Raw genomic sequence first — 23,150 nt, forward strand, 5'->3', positions numbered from 1 at the left:
ACCCACATTCTTAATTTTATGGGGATGGGGACAAGAAAAAAAGTAGAAAGGTGATTTATAGACAGTACCAGCAGATTATCTCTTACATTGCCCACGGTGGTTATGTGGCGGGTGAGGTGAAAAAAAAAAGCATCCCAAGTGTAAGGATTTAGAAAGAGGTTTGGGAGCTCTGCTTAGAAACAGTGAGTTGTCTTTTAATTGGTTCCTAGAAATGTTTTTCCTTATCTACTGCACACTGATGTATTTCTTCCTTCAGTAAGACAGATAACTAAATCTCCACGTAGCTCAACGAGAAAACAACTCTTTATTCGGTTTAGCGCGTGGACTTTTATATTGAGGAAATGAAATAAATTTTGTGATAAACTAATTTCCACCGTTCCTCCAAAATAAATATCTCTGCAACTGTAGTTAGTGTTGCTATAAGGTTCTGCTGAAAAAACATGCTCCAGAATCTCGCCAGCAAGCTGGAATAATGGTATATTCCTTTCAGCTAGGGCCACTGATATTAATCTGCTGATTACATTTGTGTTCGAAAGCAAACTCAAAACCACCATTAGGACTCCATTATATGCATTAAATATTAAACAAGGTCGAATTTCAAAGTGGAACATTTCGTTCATCACACACGTAACACGCTTTATTTGCTAAACAACCCCGTAAACAATTTTTCAGGAGAGTTATCTCAGGAAAGAGTTCATAGGTCACCTCATTTCAATGCATTATCAAAAAAAGAAATTCCAATTATTTTCACTGCTCCTAAAATGGATTCCTTTGGGGTTTCTTGTTGAGTCTCAACCCTGAAGCTTCCGAGAGAGGTGCGCAGGCCTCCGATAAAAAAATGGTAAGAGACATTTTATATAAAAGTTGATTTATTTCTCCTCATAAATTATTCATGTCTTTATTACAAACTTTGTTTTCAGTATTACGTTTCTCAGTTTAGCGAGAGCCCAAGAAGACAAAAAAAACTATTTTCCAAAAATATTTGGAGCAATTTCATTGATTTCTCTTTTCTTAGTTTAGCAACTTTTGCTGATTCGCTATTTCATGTCATTTATAAGAACACAAGAAATAGGAGCAGGAGTAGCCCTTCGAGCCTGCTTCGCCATTCAATAAGATCATGGCTGATCTTCTACCTCAACTCCACCTTCCCGCACTATCCCCATATCCCTCTATATCCAAAAATCTGTCGATCTCTGTCTTGAATATACTCAACGACTGAGCAGCCGCAGCCACAGCCCTCTGGGGTAGAGAATTCCAAAGATTCACAACCCTTTGAGTGAAGAAATGTCTCCTCATCTCAGTCCTAATTGGCCGACCCCTTATTCTGAGACTGTGTGACTCCTAGTTGTAGACTCCCCAGCCAGCGGAAACATCTTCCCAGCATCGACCCTGTCAAGCCCTTTAAGAATTTTATACGTTTCAATGAGATCACCTCTTATTCTTCTAAACACTAGGGAATATAGGCCTAGTCTACTCAGTCCGAACCTTTGTTGCACTCCCTCTATGACAAGTACATCCTTCCTTAGGTAAGGAGACCCAAACTGTACACAATACTCCAGGTGTGGTCTCACCAAAGCCCTATATAATTGCAGTAAGATTTCTTTACTTTTTTACTTCAATCCTTTTGTAATAAAGGCTAACATACCATTTGCTTTTCTAATTGCTGTACCTGCATGTTCACTTTCTGTGAATCGTGTACAAGGACACCAAGGTCCATCTGAATACCAACATTTTCCTTATTTATTAGTTCCATTAACAATCTTTCATTGGAAAAACATGTCTCCATTTTGCCTGCTGTAGATTGGTACATTTCCCAACTGTTCAATTGTGATTTGTTGCAATTTCCTGAAACTTCAACCAGGTACAAGTACGACATATTTACTGCATAAAGTGCGATGGACAAGATGCCTGATAGATGCAAGACTTTTGGAGACAGATGTACAATTTATTAGTATTTAAAAAAAATTATTTGTGTAATGGCTCCTGACTCACCGCGACACAAATTGGGAAGAGCCAAGGGGCTTGGTGACTCCCTAAAGTCCACAGGCGGATTAGCGAGTTTGCCAGAGGCCTGACTAGGTTCTAATCTTCTGTTAGCAGATGTGTCACCTTGACCTCTGGGTTACTAAGGCTATTCATTACGTCAATTACTCACCAAAGGTACCAACTTCAGGGCCACACAGCGCCTGAATAAATTCTAACTTGCACCAAAGTGTTTTCTGTACCTTTCTGTGCCAGCTCTTCAGGGCCGTCCTCTGCCAGTAGCTTCCTTTTGCCAAGTCTCTCGGAGAGGTTGCGTTTTAAAGTTGCTTCAATTTCAGCTATAAAAATTTAAAAAAAACCTTACTCAAAATGTCATTTTCACAAAGTGTACAAGCAGCGGTACAAAAGCAACAGTGACGGGTAAGAAAAAGACTCCTTTGCCGCACCAAGAGTAGCGGCATGGGAGATCAACTAGGCTGTATTAATGCTTTCAATGGGTGTGGGGACTTCAAGACAACTAGGATGGTAGGAGCACAATTTATTAAGCTGGAGGGAATGGGTGCAGAAATGTCTTCTTGGTCAAAACTGATCTAATGCAAAGACCTAAAGATGCACCATTCTCGGACAGAAAAGTCAACTCATCATTGTCTCTAACCACACAAGAATTAAGAGCATCACAAAGACCCCAGTGATTAACTTTGCTACCCAGGAACTACGATGAAGCCCCAAAGACCCAATTACATTGCTGTTTGTGGGAGCTTGCTGTGCACAAATTGGCTGCTGCGCTTCGTACATTACGACAGTGACTACACTTCAGAAGTACTTCATTGGTTGTAAAGCGCTTTGGGACGCCCGGAGGTTGTGAAAGGCGCTATATAAATGCAAGTCTTTCTTTCAGAGATGCTTCAACCGTATAGTTGTTGCTTGCAATGAAACTGTGGCACGGAAGATACCTTTTAGTGGCACCTCCTCAGGGGTATCCTTTGGCAACACTTTCTTTTTGCCAAGTCTTTCGGCGAGACTGCGCTTAAAAGGTAGTTCACCTTCATTTATGGTTGCTGGAGGAGAAAACAATGAAAAAAGGTAATTCTGTGTCACAAATAATCAGCAATTTACCCGATTTCAGGTGGTTTTACCAAAAAATAGTTAATGCTGCGTTTTGAGGTATGCCACACGTTATTGCAGATATTTTGCCCTTCTCCCAATGTCAATTATCTTAAATGAATATCCTCCTGCTATCATTTGTGGTTTTGTTACTCTCCAAATGACATGGTTCTTTACTCAGAAAATACATGGGGGGGAAATCAGGGTCCAAATCACCATCAGGCATCAGCACGTATGTACACTGTCGCACAATTTGGTGCAGAACACGCCTCAGCATATTTCTCTTGTAGAGAGAGCAATAACTTGCTAGTCTTTCGTTGCATACAAGTAAAGCTGACAAAAAGGCTTCCCCAAAAAAGTGTGGTGAAGAATATTGTTGACATAAAATCATAGAACGATACCGCACAGAAGGAGGCCATTCGGCCCATAGCCAATGTACCCGCTAATTTTTTTTGGGGTGCGCGGCCCCTTTAAGGAGCTGCGCAGCCCATTCAAATTACTGCGCATGCGCGGTTTTTGCCATTAGAATGCCGGTGAGCCAGCTGCGCGGGACCTGCGGATTGCGGCGGGGTTACGCAGCTTAAAGGGAACGTGGCCCCATGGCCCTGCAATTTTTTTTCATTTCAAGTATTTATCCAATTCCCCTTTTGAAAGTTATTTTTGAATCCGCTTCCACCGCCCATTCAGGCAGCGCATTCTAGACATTTTTGAAGAATATCTCAAAAAGGGCCGATTACAGTCAAACCTGCACAGTAACTATGGAGCGGACTGCTCCCAATATCTTCCGCTTCACTGCAGAAGAACTGATTAACATAAAACACAAATTGGAGAGCATTAATTTAATGACAGCTCCAAGCTTTTAAAATACAAAATACAGTTAAAGAATGAAATATGACCGAGAAGGGAGTTACTGTCCAGAGTACAGGTTTACAGACATTATAAACAGTTCTGGGCATGCCTGTTGCTTGGAAAGAATACAGATGATGATGAAAACTAATTTATTCAATGAAATAACACTTAAGAGTCATAACGGCACAGGAGGAGGCCATTCGGCCCATCGAGTCCGTGCCGGCTCTCTGTAGAGCAATCCAGTCAGTCCCATTCCCCCGCTCTATCCCCGTAGCCCTGCAAGTTTATTTCCCTCAAGTGCCTATCCAGTCTCCCCTTGAAAACATTGAGTGTCTCCGCTTCCACCACTTCCGTCGGCAGCGAGTTCCAGGTCATCACCACTCGCTGCATAAAAAAGTTTTTCCTCACATCCCCTCTGTATCTCTTGCCCAAAACCTTAAATCTGTGTCCCCTAGTCCTTGTACTATCAACTAGAGGGAACAGCCTTTCCCCGTCTAGCCTATCCAAACCCGTCATAATATGTACACCTCTATCAAATCACCCCTCAACCTCCTCTAATGAAAACAAATCCAGCTTCTCCAACCTGTCCTTGTAGCTAAGATCCCCCATCCCCGGAACCATTCTGGTAAATCTCCTCTGCACCCTTTCAAGGGCCTTCACATCCTTCCTAAAGTGTGGTGACCAGAACTGGATGCTTCTTCCAACTAACCAATGAACATTTATGTGAATTGCCATGAAATTACTCGTCCACATGAACTAAAACACTCACATTTCTTTGGAGATAAGGTCACCGTTCGGAAAACCGTCCTCATATTTTCCTTTTCAATGACTAGATTTTCACAATTCTGCTCCATCTTTTGGGCCTGAGTCACCAGGTCTATTAGGGGCCGGGGCTCATCTATGACAAGAAAGAAAAGGGACAAAGTTGAAGAATTGCAAACAGAAAACCTCCCTCCCCCACCAACATCCTAGATACCCCTGAAACACTGCAGTTAAGGATGGCCCTTCCAAACTTCCCTAGAACACACTAACGCACAGGCAACCAGCTGGACAACAAGGACTATTTACCCATTTTCTTCAATTTCTCCTTCATGGATTTCTTCCGTTTAATCTGCTCCAGTGTTTTTATTCCAAAATCCAAACTGTCATCTGCTGGCAGAAAACAGGATCTTCGCTAGTACAGCAAAATAAATCAGAATCCACCAGAACAAAAAGCAGCTCGGTCAAGAGACATTGTAACAGAGCAACGCCTGGGAGGGGTGAAGTGCTGCAGGGTGGGAGACCTTTGCATATACGTATACATAGAAACATAGAAGATAGGAGCAGGAGTAGGCCATTCGGCCCCTCGAGCCTGCTCCGCCATTCAATGGGATCATGGCTGATCATCCAAATTCAGTACCCGGTCCCTGCTTTCTCCCCATACCCCTTGATCCCGAGGGACCCCGTTCTAACTTCCAAAAATCAACGTTTTTATTAGCATAGCGCCACAGAAACCACGCATTACACAGATCGTGATGTAGAACTGGAATCAGTTTGGGTGGAGCTAAGAAACAGCAAAGGGTGGAAAACATTGGTGGGAGTTGTGTATAGGTCACCAAACAATAATGGTAATGTAGGGCACAGTATCAATCAAAAGATTAGAAGTGCATGTAACAAGGGCAATACGGTAATCATGGGGGACTTTAATCTACACATTGACTGGGCAAATCAAATTACCACTAATGGTGTGGAGGACGAATTGTTGGAATGCATGCGAGATGGTTTCCTGGATCAGTATGTGGAGGGACCAACCAGGGAACAGGCTATTCTGGATCTGGTACTATGTAATGAGAAAGGGCTAATCAATAACCTTGTGGTAAGGGGGCCTTTAGGGACAAGTGACCATAATATGATTGAATTTTACATTAAGTTTGAGAGTGATGTAGTCCAATCTGAAACTAAGGTCTTCTACCTAAACAGAGGAAACTACAAGGGTATGAGGGACAAGTTGGCCATGGTAGATTGGGAGACTACACTAAAAGGTATGAAGGTGGACATACAATGGTTAACATTCAAGGAAATAATGCATAATTTGCAACAAACATATATTCCTCTAGGGCATAAAAACTCAAAAGGAAAAGTGATCCAACCATGGCTAACAAAAGAAATTAAAGCTAGTACAGGAAACTTTTTTTTATCCGGCACGGACGGGACCGACGTGGTGCCGGTTCATCAAAAATTCCGGATAACCGAACGCTATAGTAAAAGATACGGAGCTGAGAGCTCCGTATAAAGCAACAAACCCTGTTGCAGCTTCAGAACAATGGCCATAAGTTGCAAGTGTCTCTGTAGCTTAGCAACAGCTACAGCCACACCCTTGCACAGCAACAAGTGGAGGAAGGCAAGTAATAAAAGTTACCTGAACCTACTCCTGAATTTTGCTGGTTAACCGAGATTTCCGGTTATTTAGGTGCCGGTAAATCAAAAGTTTCCTGTATTAAGTCAAAGGAGGAAGCTTATAAAGTTGCCAGAAAAAGTAGTCAGCCTGAGGATTGGGATCTTTTTAGAAATCAGCAAAGGGGGACCAAGAAATTGATAAAGGAAAAATGGAATATGAGCACAAACAAGCGAAAAATATAAAAACTGGCGAAAAACAGGAAAAGACTGGCGAAGGTAAATGTAGGTCCTTTACAGTCAGAGACGGGAGAATTTATAATGGGGAATGAGGAAATGGCAGGGAAATTAAATAAATACTTTGCTTTTGTCTTCACGGAGGAAGACACAAAAAACCTCCCAGAAATACGAGAAAACCAAGGGTGTGACGAGAATGAGGAACTTAAAGAAATTATTAGTAAAAAAACAGTACTAGCAAAATTAATGGAACTAAAAGTCGATAAATCCCAAGGACCAATGACCTACATCCTAGGGTTTTGAAAGAGGTGGCCATCGGAATAGTGGACGCATTGGTTGTCATCTTCCAAAATTCTATAGATTCTGGAACGGTTCCTGCAGATTGGAGGATAGCAAATGTAACCCCGCTATTTAAGAAAGGAAGGAGAGAGAAAACGGGGAACTACAGGCCTGTTAGCCTCACATCAGTAGTTGGGAAAATGCTGGAATCTATTATAAAGGATGCAATAACTGGGCACTTAGAAACTAATAGTAAGATTGGGCAGAGTCAACATGGATTTATGAAAGGGAAATCCTGTTTGACAAACCTATTGGAGTTCTTTGAGGATGTAACTAGTGGAGTAGACAAAGGGGAACCGGTAGATGTGGTGTATCTGGATTTTCAGAAGGCCTTCGATAAGGTCCCACACAAGAGGTTGGTGAACAAAATTAGAGTACATGGAATTGGGGGTAATATACTAGCATGGATTGAGAATTGGTTAACAGACAGAAAACAAAGAATAGGGATAAACGGGTCTTTTTCAGGATGGCAGGCTGTGACTGGTGGGGTACCGCAAGGATCGGTGCTTGGGTCCTAGCTATTCACAATCTATATCAATGATTTGGATGAGGGGGCTAAATGTAACATTTCCAAATTTGCTGATGATACAAAGCTAGGTGGCAGTGTCAGTTGTGAAGAGGATGTGAAGAGGCTTCAAGGGAATCTCGACAGGCTCAGTGAGTGGGCGAGAACATGGCAGATGCAATATATGTGGATAAATGTGAAGTTATCCACTTTGGTAGAAAAAACAGAAAGGCAGAGTATTTCCTAAACGGTGAAAGATTGGGGAATGCAGATGCTCAAAGGGATCTGGGTGTCCTTGTACATGAGTCACAAAGTGAATGTGCAAGTGCAGCAAGCCATTAGGAAGGCAAATGGTATACTGGCCTTCATTACAAGAGGATTTGAGTACAGGAGTAAAGAAGTCTTACTCCAATTATATAGGGCCTTGGTGAGAGCACACCTGGAGTACTGTGTACAATTTTGGTCTCCTTACCTAAGGAAGGATATACTTGCCATAGAGGGAGTGCAACGAAGGTTCACGAGATTGATTCCTGGGATGGCGGGACTGTCGTATGAGAAGAGATTGAGTAAACTAGGCCTGTATTCTCTTGAATTCAGAAGAATGAGAGGGGATCTCATTGAAGCATACAAAATTATTACAGGGCTTGATAGGATGGATGCTGGGAGAATGTTTCCCTTAGCTGGGGAGTCTAGAACCAGGGGCCACAGCCTCAAGGTAAAGGGTAGGCCATTCAGGGCTGAGATGAGAAGAAATTTCTTCACACAGAGGGTGGTGAATCTTTGGAATTCTCTACCCCAGAGGGCGGTGGAGGCTCAGTCATTGGGTATATTCAAAACAGAAGTCGATAGATTTCTGACTAGTAAGGACGTCAAGGGATATGGCCGGTGAATGGAGTTGAGGCAGAAGATCAGCCATGATCTTATTGAATGGCGGAGCAGGCTCAAAGGGCCGAATGGCCTACTCCTGCTCCTATTTCTTATGTTATGTCGTCATTATCTTCAACTACAAGGCTGGCATCCAGTGCACCTGGTTCTGGCCCATCCAACTTCCCAGGAGCTGAAGTCGTCTGCATTTAGGTCAAGGAAAACAACAGAAACATGTGTTTCTAATCCAACCGCTGGGCTCCATTTTGCCGGGGCCCCTGGGATTCAACTTCCAGCTGATGAAACCTGGTCTCCTTTTCAACTGCAGCGACATGCTAGTAACTAGATACTAGAAATGTTCTCTCTTAAATACTAATTCTAAGGGGGACTGGCATTTCTAGTTATTTCTAGGCTTCTCTCAGATTACCTTTCTGAACAGGGAAGGCCTGCCTCTTGGTTGAAATGATGCGGACACCATTTTGCTCCTCTGCAGTTGGAGGCTGAGTGTTTTTATTTTCCTCTCCTTCCTCAGAAAACTGATCTGAAATGAGAATGGAAATATTACGGCGACTAATTTGGACATACCAATGTCCCTCACTCTTTACAATAAAGAAACGGTATGAAATATCCCGATCTCCCTTTAACATAAGAACAAAAGAAATAGGAGCAGGAGTAGGCCATTCGACCCTTTGAGCCTGCTCCGCCATTCAATGAGATCATAGCTGATCTTCTATCTCATCTCCACTTTCCTGCACTATCCCCATATCCCTTGATTCCCTTAATATTCAAAAATCTATCGATCTCTGTCTTGAATATACTCAACGACTGAGCCTCCACAGCCCTCTGGGGTAGAGAATTCCAAAGATTCACCACCCTCAGTGAAGAAATTCCTCCTCATCTCAGTCCTAAATGGCCGACTCCTTATTCTGAGACTGTGACCCCTGGTTCTAGACTCCCCAGCCAGGGGAAACATCCTCCCTGCATCTGCCCTGTCGAGCCCTGTAAGAATTTTGTATGTTTCAATGAGATCACCTCTCATTCTTCTAAACTCCAGAGAATATAGGCCTAGTCTACTCAATCTCCCCTCATAGGCCAATCCCCCCATCCCGGGAACCAGTCTGGTGAACCTTCATTGCACTCCCTCTATGGCAAGTATATCCTTCCTTAGGTAAGGAGACCAAAACTGTACACAATACTCCAGGTGTGGTCTCACCAGGGCCCTATATAATTGCAGTAAGACGTCTTTACTCTTATACTCAAATCCTCTTGTAATAAAGGCCAACATACCATTTGCTTTCCTAATTGCTTGCTGTACCTGCATGTTAACTTTCAGTGATTCGTGTACAAGGACACCCAGGTCCCTCTGAACCCCAACATTTCCCAATCTCTCACCATTTAAAAAATACTCTGCTTTTCAATTTTTCCTACCAAAGTGGATAACTTCACATTTCTCCACATTATATTCCATTTGCCATGTTCTTGCCCACTCACTTAGCCTGTCTATATCCCCTTGAAGCCCCCTTGCATCCTCCTCACAACTTACATTCCCACCCAGCTTTGTATCATCAGCAAACTTGGATATATTACATTCGGTCCCCTCATCCAAATCATTGATGTAGATTGTGAATAGCTGAGGCCCAAGCACTGATCCTTGCAGTACCCGACTAGTTACAGCCTGCCAACCCGAAAATGATCCGTTTATTCCTACTCTCTGTTTTCTGTCCGTTAACCAATCCTCAATCCATACTAGTAGATTACCCCCAATCCCATGAGCCCTAATTTTGTTTAATAACCTCGTGTGGTACCTTACCGAATGCCTTCTGAAAATCCAAATACACCACATCCACTGGTTCCCCTTTATCTATTCTGCTAGTTACAACCTCAAAAAACAAATTTGTCAAAAACCATTTCCCTTTCATAAATCCGTGTTGACTCTGCCCAATCCTATTATTATTTTCTAAGTGCCCTGTTACCATGTTCTTAATAATAGATTCTAGCATTAAGATTCCCCTCACTACCATGTACATTCTGTATAGCTCCCAAAGATAGCCTTATAGGGCTATCTAATATACCAGTAATTGTAAAGGATCACTGACCCTGGGGGGGAAAAAAGTCCCATTAACTGGTGGCGACCATTTTGATCAACATATTGAAATAACAGTTGGCCAACATACAAAACAGGCTGGCTAATGTGGTTAGACAGAGCAGTGCGGTGGTCAAACATGCCAAGGACCAAAAACACTAGAAATGGAAATAGTTACAAGACATGTACAAGTAAAACAGAAATAGCTGCGAATCTGAAATTAAAAATGATGCCTCTGGCCTATTACTAAATGTAATGGTTTCTGTCTAGCACACTGCCATTAATTTTAAGCTCTACCATTTGAAATACTTGAATAGCACAATGTGGCCATGCAGAGATGATCATTCAAATTTCAGTAAGTGGTGCTAACCAATTACCAGGGTTACAGAACATCTCAGTTTTTAAGAAAAGACACAAAAATAACATTTGGTCCTATATTTAAGCAAGTTATTGTATTTTAGAAGGGAAAAGGAACCACACTAGATCCAGTCTTATTTAAAAAAATGTCCTCCCCTAAACGATTCAGAAAAGATGGTAGACAATTCAGGTCTCAGTTATAACAACAACTTGTATTTATATAGCACCTTTATCATAATAATAAAATGTCCCGAGTCATGGCTTAGGCATTTCATTATCTTGATTGATGATTTGATTTCACCCTTTTAACCAAACTTCCTTTGTTATCAGACTTATGGGCCAATGAAATGAATGGAAGTCAGGCCAGCCACTGACAATTTAGAAAGTATCCAATAGTCTTTGCAGCTGCTGTAGCACCTTTTTCAAGCACGGGATAGGCGGTGAGGCGTCGCAGGTCACAGTCTACGTCTAGGTTGGACTGACCAGATAGGTCACCAGCAAAAGACATGAATGAGTCAGGGTCAGTTATACACCGGGATATTAATTTACATCCTTCGGAGCCTCACCACCCACTCTCCTTACTCTCATGGAGCTGCTCGCAGGCAAAAGGGCGGGGAGCACCTGGAGGCTCGTTATGCGGGTGAATGAGCTAGAATGGTTAGACAGAGCATGAGAGGGGATCTCATTGAAACTTATATAAAATTCTAAACAGGACTAGACAGACTAGATGCAGGAAGGATGTTCCCGATCGTCGGGGAGTCCAGAACCAGGGGTCACAGTCTAAGGATAAGGGGTAAGCCATTTAGGACAGAGATGAGGAGGAATTTCTTCACCCAGAGAGTGGTGAACCTGTGGAATTCTCTACCACACAAGGCAGTTGAGGCCAATTCATTAAATATATTCAAGAAGGAGTTAGATATATTTCTTAAGGCTAAAGGGATCAAGGGATATGGGGAGAAGGCAGGGACAGGGTACTGAATTTGGATGATCAGCCATGATCGCATTGAATGGCGGAGCAGGCTCGAGGGGCTGAATGGCCTACTCCTGCTCCTATCTTCTATGTTTCTATGAATGGGTGTTCCTCATCAGTATCAGTTTGGGGGAGGTGGAGAAGTAATTCTGGCATTGAATAACAGTATCCTCTACTGCTCTTGATACTTAATTTTTATCACCAGCAAACCTTTACATGCTAGGACTACCTTGGAGAGAGGAACAGAATGTCTTTTAACAATAAGCCTGAAACCAGTTTCACTTCTAGTGCTAATTAAGGTATGCCAGGTAATTTCCTCAGTGATGCACGGCTGCTATAGTCTCCGTATATTCTGGAAAGTAAAGCTGTCCATAAAACCATAGAACAATAAGTCAACACCTTCAGAAGGGAAAGGGGAAAAGAAAACTGACGCAAGAAGGAAAAGGTGGGCACATTACAACAGGAGAATCTAAAGTATCTCACCATCGTCATCTTCATCATCATCTGCAGCGTTGATCACCACAGGAGGGTGAGTGGGGCTTGGCACGTTCTCCGATGCCTCCAGTTTCATTACCCCCCGAACCTGTGGGGATGGATTAGACTGAATAGGGATTTTGGGCTGTTGTAACTGGTTGACGGGCAACTGTGGTACCATGGGCTCTTCGGCTGCCTCAGTCACCTCCTGTTTGGTTTGGACACCTGAAGAGAAGAGTGAACATGTCTGTGAAAATCGGAGGAGTTGTGGCCCGAGCATCGAGCTGCTGAAAGGTAGCACCGAATGCACAAGAAACTCAACAGCGGGCTGCATCCGTAGCACACGGACACAAGATTACACTCGGCAACAACCCGCTTTGGAGAACCGAAGGAAGCAAATTTAAAGGAAACCATACTTCCGGCACAGTTTAAATATTAACCAGACTTTCAGGTAGAAGATAATGAGACACAATTAAACAGTTCTCCCAGAAATACGTTAAAAAAAACGAGCACCAAGTATAAATAGAATGATCACAATACAAGTTTTTGAATCTGAAATTGTAAATCTTCAGATTTATCATGGTCAGTTTGCTGGTATCCATAGTTCTGAACTCCCAAAACTAATTAACGACCGTCACAAGTTTATGTTAATGTATTACAAGCCAAATGAATGTTGAATGTTTAAATGTCTTAATCTAAATGTACACTCTCGGGAGCCGCAAGCCTACATTTCGTTGTACTGCACTTGTGCACTAACAATGACAATAAAGTTGATTATTATGAAGTTGCTGCTACACAGTGGCTGACTTGATGGAGACGCGATTCGAAAGATTGAAAAACTATTTGCACGTGGGAATTACTACTTAGCACACATCACCTGGATACAGTGGAGCAAAGCGTGCAGAAACAGCCAAGGGCTCAATCTCTTGAGGTACAGATTTCCCCGAGGAACAAGGCATTTAAACGTTTGCTGGTTTTACTATTTTCTACTCTTAAAAGATACTAAAAGCTGGTCGAAGAGGGTGCATTCGTGATCACTGGTGCAAATTTCTGGTGCCTGTTGAGGATCACCTGCATAACACACTTGTGATTTTGCCACCCATCTCACCAAATGAACTATAAGTGCTATTTCACAAGGAAGCTGGAACGACGGCACTTCACAGCATCAAATTTAAAAAAAGCAAGCTTAAAAATATAGTTGTTCATGTGATCTGCAGGCCAATATCACCACTCTAGAGGCCGCCCATACCAGTGAAATACAGGAAGATTTGGCATGTTTCTTAGCCTACTTAACTCGAGGGTTCCCTGACATCCACCTTTATATTCTGCTACCATACATACATGTTTATCACGTGAAGAAGCGGTTATAAAGAGAGTGACAGGTACAGAAGGGGCTGGACTAGATTTCTAAATGGACACAGGAAACATGTCAGAAGTGAACAATCAAAGTGCTAGGACCTTTCATGGGCGGGATGAAGACTCCTTCGATGAAGCGAGGCTTGCTGTGGCGGAAAGCACAGTTCAATTTCATACACCCGGTGGGCTGCTTCTCCCAGTAGCAGGGGATCTCGCTCCGCCTCTTCTGGAGGAAGAAACAACAGACGCCATCTTTTACTGCACTGCACACAATACAGTATCAATATCACACACCCAATAATCTTATTACAAACCACATGCTGACAACAGTCTAAACAGCATGGCTCAAGGGGATGGATCTTCAGAGAGACAAGACAAGAAAGCTCAATAAGAGTATAAAAGTGTACAAATTTAACAGCCAGGATCATTAAGGTGATAACAGAGCAGTTTTAGATTTGTATGCATGCACAGAAAAGCTGACCTGCACGTATTTACAAGGAAGCTTCACGACTTGGCAACTTACATCAATCTCCATGTGACGAAACTTGCAGACCTGCCGAAAGCAACGGCCTTCCTGCCATAAGGTACAGATGGTCTCGCTGCCGAGGGCCGCCTCACAGTGACGGAAAAGACAGTTGTCGCCCTGTCAAAGCAAAAGTAAGTTTGATAAATAGACAAAAAAAATAACGGCTGGACTTCCTGTCTCATTAATACAAGCGCTGCTGAACGAATACACTTTGTTTCACTGAATTACGGGTGACACTAACATACAAGTACAGATATACCACAAGGAATCAATGCAAAGTAGGCCCTTTTCGGTACACTTTCTTAATGGTACTCGAGCACTGAGAGGCAGGACAGTTTCTAAAGTTGATGCTGTGTAAAGCGGTAAAACGAAGTCAATTACATTTTTTGTTGCACCGCCTGTTTATTAAAAAAATTATATTTCGGAAAATCTAATTTTCAGACAATGTAAAATTTGCCCCAAAAAAATCCCATAATATTCTACATTGGTGTCCAATCCTCAATGATAAATGCACCATCATGGACTTATGGCATTAAGCCTAAAGTACGTCTGTTCAATTTATTCAGTAGTGTACAGTAACTAGTTACTAAAGCTGACCAGTCAATTGGAAAGATGCTGTCGGAGAAACATACCACAAGATAGCTCTTACGGATTGACCGTATCACAACAATAGATTCTTTTCGCTTTCTTCTGGTCTATCTCATTCAGAACTGTCTGCTAACTCCCCGAAAACTCGCTCAAAATGGTACACACTAACCTTGGCACATGTCGAATAAAAATAAAAGTAGCAATCATCTCCTTGCTGAGTCATGGCTGGAGTATAACAGATCCTCCCAAATCAAACAAAGACTTTTGCTGTTACTTTTTCCGCACTCTTATCTTTTTCCGCACTCTTATCTGTTGCGCCGCAGTGCAAGATAGTCCGTCTAGGAGAGACGATAGGACGCTAATCTTCTGGATCCGTCTTCACCCTTTATCTGAACCAAAAGAAAAGCAAAATTGCCAAGTGAGCGATTTGCACAAGCGGGTACAATGCTGTAATGTAGCTGCTGTATAGGATTTGATGAATTGCACTAACTTCTTCAATTAAGTGGCCCAAGATCAAGGACCACTAAACAGAAAAGGGGATTAAGGCAAAAGGACTGGTCCACCAGAGACAACCTGCGTAACAGTTTCCATCCATTCCCTATCTGAGGATACTTTCTCTTGCTACAAAACATGTTGCAGTGCTTTAAAAAAAAAAGGGGCGGCGAGAAATAAAACGGCTGAATCAAAACACCAGGCTCTTGTGTGAGGCCTGGAGAAATCCCAGCTGGGGATGCACGGCCCAGAGCTGGGATACAATCAGAGAAAGGAATTCAATCACCGAGCAGTGGCTCGCAATGAAAGATTTCAAAACAGCAACCTGACTTTAATCGACAGCAAATTGCAGGAAGCCCAACCCACAGGAAAATTTATCAAATGCATCAATGTAGGAGGACACAGTAGGTGTGTAATGGGCGTACAGGTATTTCACATGCAATATTTCAAATTTGATGGTTAAATGCCTCAAAATACTCAGTGGGCAACAAGCATGAAGATACCCGTTCCAATCACCAGCCCTATGAATTATTGCAAGGGCTACTGGGCTGAGCATACTATGAATAACATGTAAACCAATAACAAGGTGAATACTTGGAGGGTGTCTTTCATTCCACATGGACTTGGGAATATTAAAGCCACTATGTACTTGCTGCAAGCCCATGCTGCGCTAGGGAAGGAGGGTGACCCGATTAGAAGGGAGCAGTTGATGTACCTTCGAATGGTCAGCAATATAGGCGTTTTTCTTCAGACATCCAGTCGATGCGTCCCTGCAGGCCAACCAAGACTGAATCCGTCAGTTATAAATGGCTCAGTATCACCTCCATCTTCACGCACTGGGTAGAAATATTTGCGATCTGCATACACAAAGTGCCTTAGAAATACTCTACTTGAAGGTGTTAGAATGAGTCCATCTTCTGCTCTGTTGAACTGCAGGAAGCCAGGGATTAAAAATCAACTCCTCCGATAAAGTTCCTAACCATGTAGCCGGGCAGCTGCTACACTTACAGCGGATGGGAAAATATCCCATTCTTTCTACAATCTTCCAAGGGATTCCGCAGCCTTGAATGGCTTTGGATTACGGATTTTTTTTTTTGTGGTGCAAAATGGCTAATTTAATTACTACCAAACACACACGGGTCCAACTCTGCTTCTCCAGGACAGCTGCACCTATTGAAGAAAAACACAACAAACAACCTCCCCAAATTTGTAAGCAGTGTCCCCGGCATGCTTCGATGTGGTAGCATCACCCAACCATCACCCAACAAAAACACGTTGGATTTCCACTGGAGTATCCCCATTTGCTAACAGACTTAACACACCCTGCAATAGGGGGTATATGCCACCTCTGCCTGGACAACTCCTCTGAATGTGATCAAAGGATAGTAATACCAGCTCTTGCGTGCGCCAAAGCGGGCACTGCAAATGTCCTGCCAGGATTCAGTGCCCACAAATGTCCACCTGAGGGGTTTGACACAGCTTCTCGCAGAGAATCGGAACTTGCAGGAGTTTACCCGGAGACAACGCCTCCAAAATGATTACCCAGTTCATTATGCCCGAGACGTCTAGCAGTATGCAGTAGAAGCCCTGCTGACAGGAAGGCACTGCAGCTTCTTCATCTTGTGAAGGCAGTACAGCTCTCTGGGCAAAGCACCATTTCTGCAAGAATGGGACTGGGTTCAATTTTGGCAGAGGGAAGAGAAGAACACAGTGCTTGAAGCACAATGCCCCCACTTGATCATAGAATCAAATATCCTCGCCAATGACCGCAGCTCATGATCAACATCAACAGATCACTGGATCGAGAAGCACACTATGCAAAAGGAGATACTACAGCTTTTAAATTAGGAAGTTTCAATACTTCCACCGCTAATACCCGCAGTTAGCTACAACCAGTTAGTTTTCAAACACAGCAAACAATAAAGAAATACCAAAGCTAAAATTAGGAGTTACTAACATTGCATTCAGAAGGAGCACCTTGGCTCTGGGTTGGGATTAGAACCAAACTAGTTTGGGTCCAAATGGAGGGATTCTGTTAAGTTGTGTCAACAGGGAGTGGGTCAAGAATTCTGCTAATGGCAGTTGTACCCACTGATGGGAGCACATTTTTTCCCCCCATCAATCATAAAAACACTTTTCAACTCAGGGAATGATGTGTTTAAAGAGTGATTTGGGCGCTGTAAGCTGGTCAGTCATGACATCTATGCACTGGGGCAGAGAAAACGTGGGTCTGGAAACATTTGACATAAGGCAACCTAATGAAGAGCTGCGTTTATAAAGCGACTCGTCACACAAACGTCTCAAAGCGCTTCACGCAATGAATTACTTTTGGGGTGAAGTGACCTCTGGAGGCGACTGCAATGAAGAAGCTGGTGGCCTGGGTCTCCATCTGAAGACAAGGTGCATTTACAAAAGATGCAGCGTCTGGTTAATTACTTGACATTCCAAAAATAGACCACGCTCCGGAATAGGTCTCCCACAAGAATAGCTCCATTACCGAGCTTCTCCCAGGACTACCACCAGATTGAGGGATGGGCACGAGCACAGGGAGCAAAAATAAAATTCTGATCAAAATAAGTAAAATGGCCATTTTGGAAATGATAGGCATAACAACGCACAATGCCCCTCTATGGTATTTAAGTGCCCGTTGCGTTTTACTGGTTTAGTACTACACCAAAATCGGTTTAGTTGTGCAAACAATTGCTGTTAAATTGCGCCTGTTTGACGCACGGTCAGTTTGCAGAGTCCTACAGACAAGAGGATATTAATTGATTGGGACGCCACAGGAAAAGGACATTTAATCACAAATCTTGGTGGATGCTGCCCTGTTTTTGGAGACATTCGTGCAAAACCCAAATACAGCTTGGGGTGGGAGGGGAGATAACAAGTTTAGTAAAACGCAATGGGAAGAAGGTGTTCCCCAGGACCAATTAAGTATTTCTCTGAAGCTGCAAAAACCATGGCATCTCACACACATGTGGTTCTACGGTTAGAACATGTTTCGGTCAGATGCTGAGTTTTGATGGGACAGGAAAAGCAGGTTATCAAAGGGAGCTCATCTGCAGAATACTCTGGTCAGGAACTCCTCTTCAATAGAACCAAATTTAGCTAGCGCTCAACATGGGCCTTAAAAAAATTCAGTGGCACAAGACACAAAGATAGCATTCGGAAGCTGTAACATTGCAACCAACTGCATTTAATATACCGATCAGAAGTATCTCGATTATTTACTTTATTTCCCCCCCCCCCCAGTTACTTGAAATAACACCATTTACTTTTACCTGACAACTAAATCATACCATCACCCACTGCACAAACTCTGCTGTGCAATCTCACGTGGCAGGATTGTAAAAAAAAAGTCAGTCCAAGTGCAATCAATTTAAATGCGAGTAAAAGACTGCCTTCCATATGCTACGTTGCTCAATTCAAAAACATGCCGTCAGAATGCAGGTGGCAAAATACCAAGTGGATCTGTATCAAATGGCAACGACCCAAAAATGTTCAGCACATGTCTGTGCTGGAGCTGAATCACAATTTTTTGAAGAGCAATTCTTTTCCACCCCATCTCTCAGAAAGGACCGGGTTTGGATTTCACAAACCCTAATTTAGGTAGCAACTGGAACGCCTTTCAAAAGAATCAGGTTATGCCAGGGACAAATCCCAAACACCTCATCGCCGTCATGAAGGGGGCTCTATCAAGGAATGACAAGACAATTCTCATCATCCAGGGGGCAGAGATTTAAAGTAATTGGTAGAAGGAATAGAGGGGTGTCGAGGAGAACATTTTTTCCACCCAAAGAGGGTGGTGGGGGTCTGAAACTCATTGCCTGAAAGGGTGGCAAGAGGCAGAAACCCACATCGCATTTAAAAAGTACTTGGATAGGCACTTGAAGCACTGTAACCTGCGAGGGCTACGGACCAAGAGCTGGACTGGGCTTGGATGGCTCTTGTTCGTTCGGCCGGCCGGCACGGGCACGGTGGGCCGAACGACCTCCTTCTGTGCTGCAAATTTCTACAATCCGGGGCGGGGGGAGTTCAGGATGCAAACTTCACAAAATGCAGCAGGCAGGTTGGATGTTTATAAATTGACAACCTGGGTTGGTATTAATAGTTCCCCCCCAACCAAAAGGAAAAAAGGGGGACATTGTTGCTAGGTCAGATCCCCAGTGAGGCTGGATTTCCTGGGGCCCATGGGCCCAGGCTGGAGTGACACATGGACCAAAAACAAAACCCAAACAGTTCATTCATTAACCTTCCCCCCCCCGCAAAAAAACCCCCACACCTGATGCTTCAGGTAAAAAAAATACAAATTAAGGGGGGGGGGGGAAAGAGAGAGAATTTTTATTCCAAGACACACAATTTAAAAATAAAAATCCCCCCCAAAAATCAGGAAGGTTAAATATTTCCCAGATGGGAGTTCTTGCAGCACGGCCGCGGCCTCCCTGCCCGCCGAGTCTCTCCACCAGCTGGCTGGGTGCGGGGGTACCTCCTCCCACGAGTAACCGGTTCAGGCGAGGGCCGAGGCTCCGCGGCCTACCCGCCGTTCACACTGAAAAACCCTTTTAAAACCCCAACCCCGCGCAGCCTACGACGGGTTAGCGTGACTAAACTAGCGCGGCAAATAATGCTTTTTTATTTAATAAAAGTACCAATAGAACCGGGCGCTCCGCGGCTTATTTAAAATAAAAAACCCTCGACCTTTCTTTATTTTTCTCTCTCTCGTCGACCGTCCGCCGCCCGAGCCAGCAAAAAAGATGGCGCACGCCGGATGCGCTCGCCCTAACTGCCCGTACTAAAGATGGCCACCACCAGGCCGGGGAGGAAGCCAGCGTCAAAGATGGCGCACGCCGGCGATGCCCATAGCACCTGCCCGCACTAAAGATGGCGACCGTCAAACTCTCACAGTGAGCTTTTCCCTGTGCCAGTAGCTAACTTCTGCTGGCTGCTTTTTTTTAAAAGTAATAATAATCCTTAGTGTGCCGACACTGAATAAAATTGTCGCAGATTTTGGTCTGTGTACTTTGTGACACGATGCTGGCAGTTTTAGTGACTGAGGACCTACAATCTAAATAATATTTGTAGAGGCCGTTCAGCTGCAACTGCAGCCTTTAATAACCAATGAGCAGCAATTCTTCCAGGGCCCGGATAGCTCAGTCGGTAGAGCATCAGACTTTTAATCTGAGGGTCCAGGGTTCAAGTCCCTGTTCGGGCGTTAGTTTTTATGCTTTAATTCAGTGCATTTAAAATATATTTAGAAAATATAGAATTTCTCCAAAAAAGCACTGTATTGTTGCCAAAATTTGTTATAAAATGCTAAACAGCGATTTCAATTCAGTTAAGGTTTAACCCATCTAACCCGCAGCCAAGACTCTGCTGTCCTACATCCGGGGCATCATTCGCGTAGGCCCCAGCCTTTCCCCACTCCACACTTCCCCAAAGTACTTCATTGGCCGTGAAGCTCTCTGAACTCATTCCTTAGTTATTTCTCTGATTTGAAGCCTTCCACTTTCTCTTAGGATTGATTTTGGTCACGCTTTCCTCATTGGCACCCTTGTACCAGCAGTAGGATTGCCAAGATTGATTCGATGTATCCCTGGAGGGTTCAGCATATGACTTCTCGATTCCAACCGCCCCATGCAGTCAATCACTCTTTTTTCACCCTGTCTACAATATAGTTATAACTAATAAAAGCCTTCAAAGAAAAAAATATATAATTTTTTAACGCCCCCTGTGATTCTTCTCCCTGTCTTATCCTGAAGATTAATCTTTAATTCCTGGAGACTCCAGGATAATCCTGGAGGTTTGGCAATCACGATCACCAGTGCCCAGTCTAAAAACAATAAGAATCAAAGGGCTGAGAAGAGAGAGCCAGGAAACCCTTAGGGATGGATGCTCACAAGAGGGAGAGCGAGGCATTGGCATTATAACAGGAAGGCCGAGGGAGAAGGGAAAATTCACGCTGTGCAAACGGCAAGCTTGGGAAAAGCAAGGGCAGAAAGGACAGCTGTAAATAAATTCAGCAGCAGGTGTTAGTGCGAGACCTAAGAGAAAGTGGAAGGCTTCAATGCAGAAAAATAACTAAGGAATGATTTCAGAGAGCTTCACAACCAATTAAGTACTTTTTGAAGTGTAGTCAGCGTTGTAATGTAGACAAACACGGCAGCCAATTTGCACACAGCAAGGTCCCACAAACAGCAAGGAGATAAATGACCAGTTAATTTGTTTTGGGTGATGCTGGTTGATCGGTAAATGCTGGTCAGAACTCCGGGAGAACTCTCCTGAGATTCATCAACTAGTGTCATAGGATTGTTCACATCCACCTGAAGAGGCAGATTGTGTGTAATCATAGAATCATACAGCACAGAAGGAGGCCATTTGGCCCATCGTGCCTGTGCCAGCTCTTTGAAAGAGCGATCCAATTGATCCCACACCCCTGCCCTTTCCCCAGAGCCCTGCAAAATTTTTCCCTTCAAGTAATTATCCAATTCCCTTTTGAAAGTTATTATTGAATCTCCTTCCACCACCTTTTCAGGCAGCGCATTCAATTGTAACAACTCGCTGGGTAAAAATCTTTTCCCTCATGTTTTCTCTGGTTCTTTTGCCAATCACCTTAAATCTGTGTCCTCTGGTTACCGATCCTCCTGCCACTGGTAAAAGCTTCTCCTTATTTACTCTATCAAAACACTTCATGATTTTGAACACCTCTATCAAATCTCCCCTTAACCTTCTCTGCTCTAACAAAAACAACCCCAGTTTCTCTAGTCTCTCCACATAACTGAAGTCTTTCATCCCTGGTGCCATTCTAGTAAATCTCCTCTGCACCCTCTCCAAGGTCTGGATATCCTTCCAAAGTGTGGTGCCCAGAATTGGTCACAATACTCCAGCTGGGGCCGAACCAATGTTTTATAAAAGTTTCGCTTAACTTCCTTGCTTTTGTATCTATGCCTCTAGTTATAAAGCCAAAGATCCCATATGCCTTTTTTAACAGCCTTGTCAACTTGTCCTGTCAGACTGCGACATGCAGATGTAAAGAAGGACAGGTGTGTGTCCTTGCTGCCTGCTCAGGAGAGTGGGTTAAAATTGCAGATGTTGTGATCGTGGCGGCTTTCGGACAGGTAAGAGCCAGGGCGATTTTAACTGCCCGCCTGGCAGGTTTCTGCTGAGCGAGTAGGGTTAAAATCACCCCCCGGACAAAATTAATTCCCACTTGGAAAAGTGTGGGTTAATAAATGAAAGCCAGCACAGATTTGATTGAGTTCTTTGATGGGCCGAATGACCATTTTCACCTGTATGATTGCAGAGAGAACTTGTATCCTTATTTTTAACCCCCCCACCCCCCTCTACCTTTTCCCCTTTGAACATTCTCGTGCAAAGAGTGGTTAAAGGTTAGAGGATTAACATGGATTTATCTCTGGTTTAAATATTCAAAATCATAATTTCTCCAACCATTGTATTGTTACGGTTGATTCTGTGAAACAGACATACCTGCACTAAAATTAATGATATGTTAATTATAGTCTGTCACCTCTAGACTTGACTATTCCAACACACTTCTGGCCAGCCTCCCATGTTCTACCCTACGTAAACTTGAGGTGATCCAAAACTCGGCTGCCTGTGTCCTAACTCGCACCAAGTCCCGTTCGCCCATCACCCCTGTGCTCGCTGACCTACATTGGCTCCCGGTTAAGCAACGCCTTAATTTCAAAATCTCATCCTTGTTTTGAAATCCCTCCATGGCCTCACCCCTCCCTATCTCTGTAATCTCCTTCAGCCCCACAACCCACCGAGATATCTGCGCTCCTCTAATTCTGCCCTCTTGAGCATCCCTGATTTTAATCGCTCCAACATTGGTGGCCGTGCCTTCAGCTGCCTGGGCCCTAAGCTCTGAACTTCCCAGCCGAAACCTCTCCGTCTCGCTACCTCTCTTTCCTCCTTTAAGATGCTCCTTAAAACCTACCTCTTTGACCAAGCTTTTTGTCACCTGCCCTAGTATCTCCTTAAGTGGCTCGGTGTCAAATTTTGTTTGATAATCGCTCCTGTGAAGCGTCTT

The 23,150-nt window shown here is 43.6% G+C and overlaps 1 protein-coding gene and 1 non-coding gene across 6 annotated transcripts in view; one reads left to right on the forward strand and one right to left on the reverse strand.

The window, feature by feature from the left end:
• zc3h11a (zinc finger CCCH-type containing 11A) overlaps positions 1–19,858 on the reverse strand; it is a 38,355-nt gene extending 18,497 nt beyond the window's left edge. Inside the window, exons 1-11 of one of the 5 annotated variants that reach the window (XM_086011122.1) lie at positions 19,799–19,858; positions 15,816–16,030; positions 14,778–14,997; positions 14,018–14,137; positions 13,597–13,720; positions 12,148–12,363; positions 8,682–8,795; positions 5,005–5,085; positions 4,706–4,834; positions 2,937–3,041; positions 2,226–2,321 (exon numbers count right to left, since the gene is read on the reverse strand). In XM_086011122.1, coding sequence (XP_085867248.1) covers positions 2,226–2,321; positions 2,937–3,041; positions 4,706–4,834; positions 5,005–5,085; positions 8,682–8,795; positions 12,148–12,363; positions 13,597–13,720; positions 14,018–14,137; positions 14,778–14,831 — 1,039 coding nt within the window. In that variant the 5' untranslated portion in view covers positions 14,832–14,997; positions 15,816–16,030; positions 19,799–19,858. The other 4 variants (XM_086011124.1, XM_086011123.1, XM_086011121.1 and 1 more) reach the window with 4 other exon arrangements.
• A 381-nt stretch (positions 19,859–20,239) lies between these two features.
• On the forward strand, positions 20,240–20,312 carry trnak-uuu (transfer RNA lysine (anticodon UUU)). Its single transcript has one exon. It is a non-coding gene; the product is annotated as a tRNA-Lys (tRNA).
• Positions 20,313–23,150: the final 2,838 nt, after the last annotated feature.

This window comes from Somniosus microcephalus, chromosome 18 (genome assembly GCF_052327205.1).
Source record: "Somniosus microcephalus isolate GS21.2 chromosome 18, FLI_Smic_1.0, whole genome shotgun sequence".
NCBI lineage: Eukaryota > Metazoa > Chordata > Chondrichthyes > Squaliformes > Somniosidae > Somniosus > Somniosus microcephalus.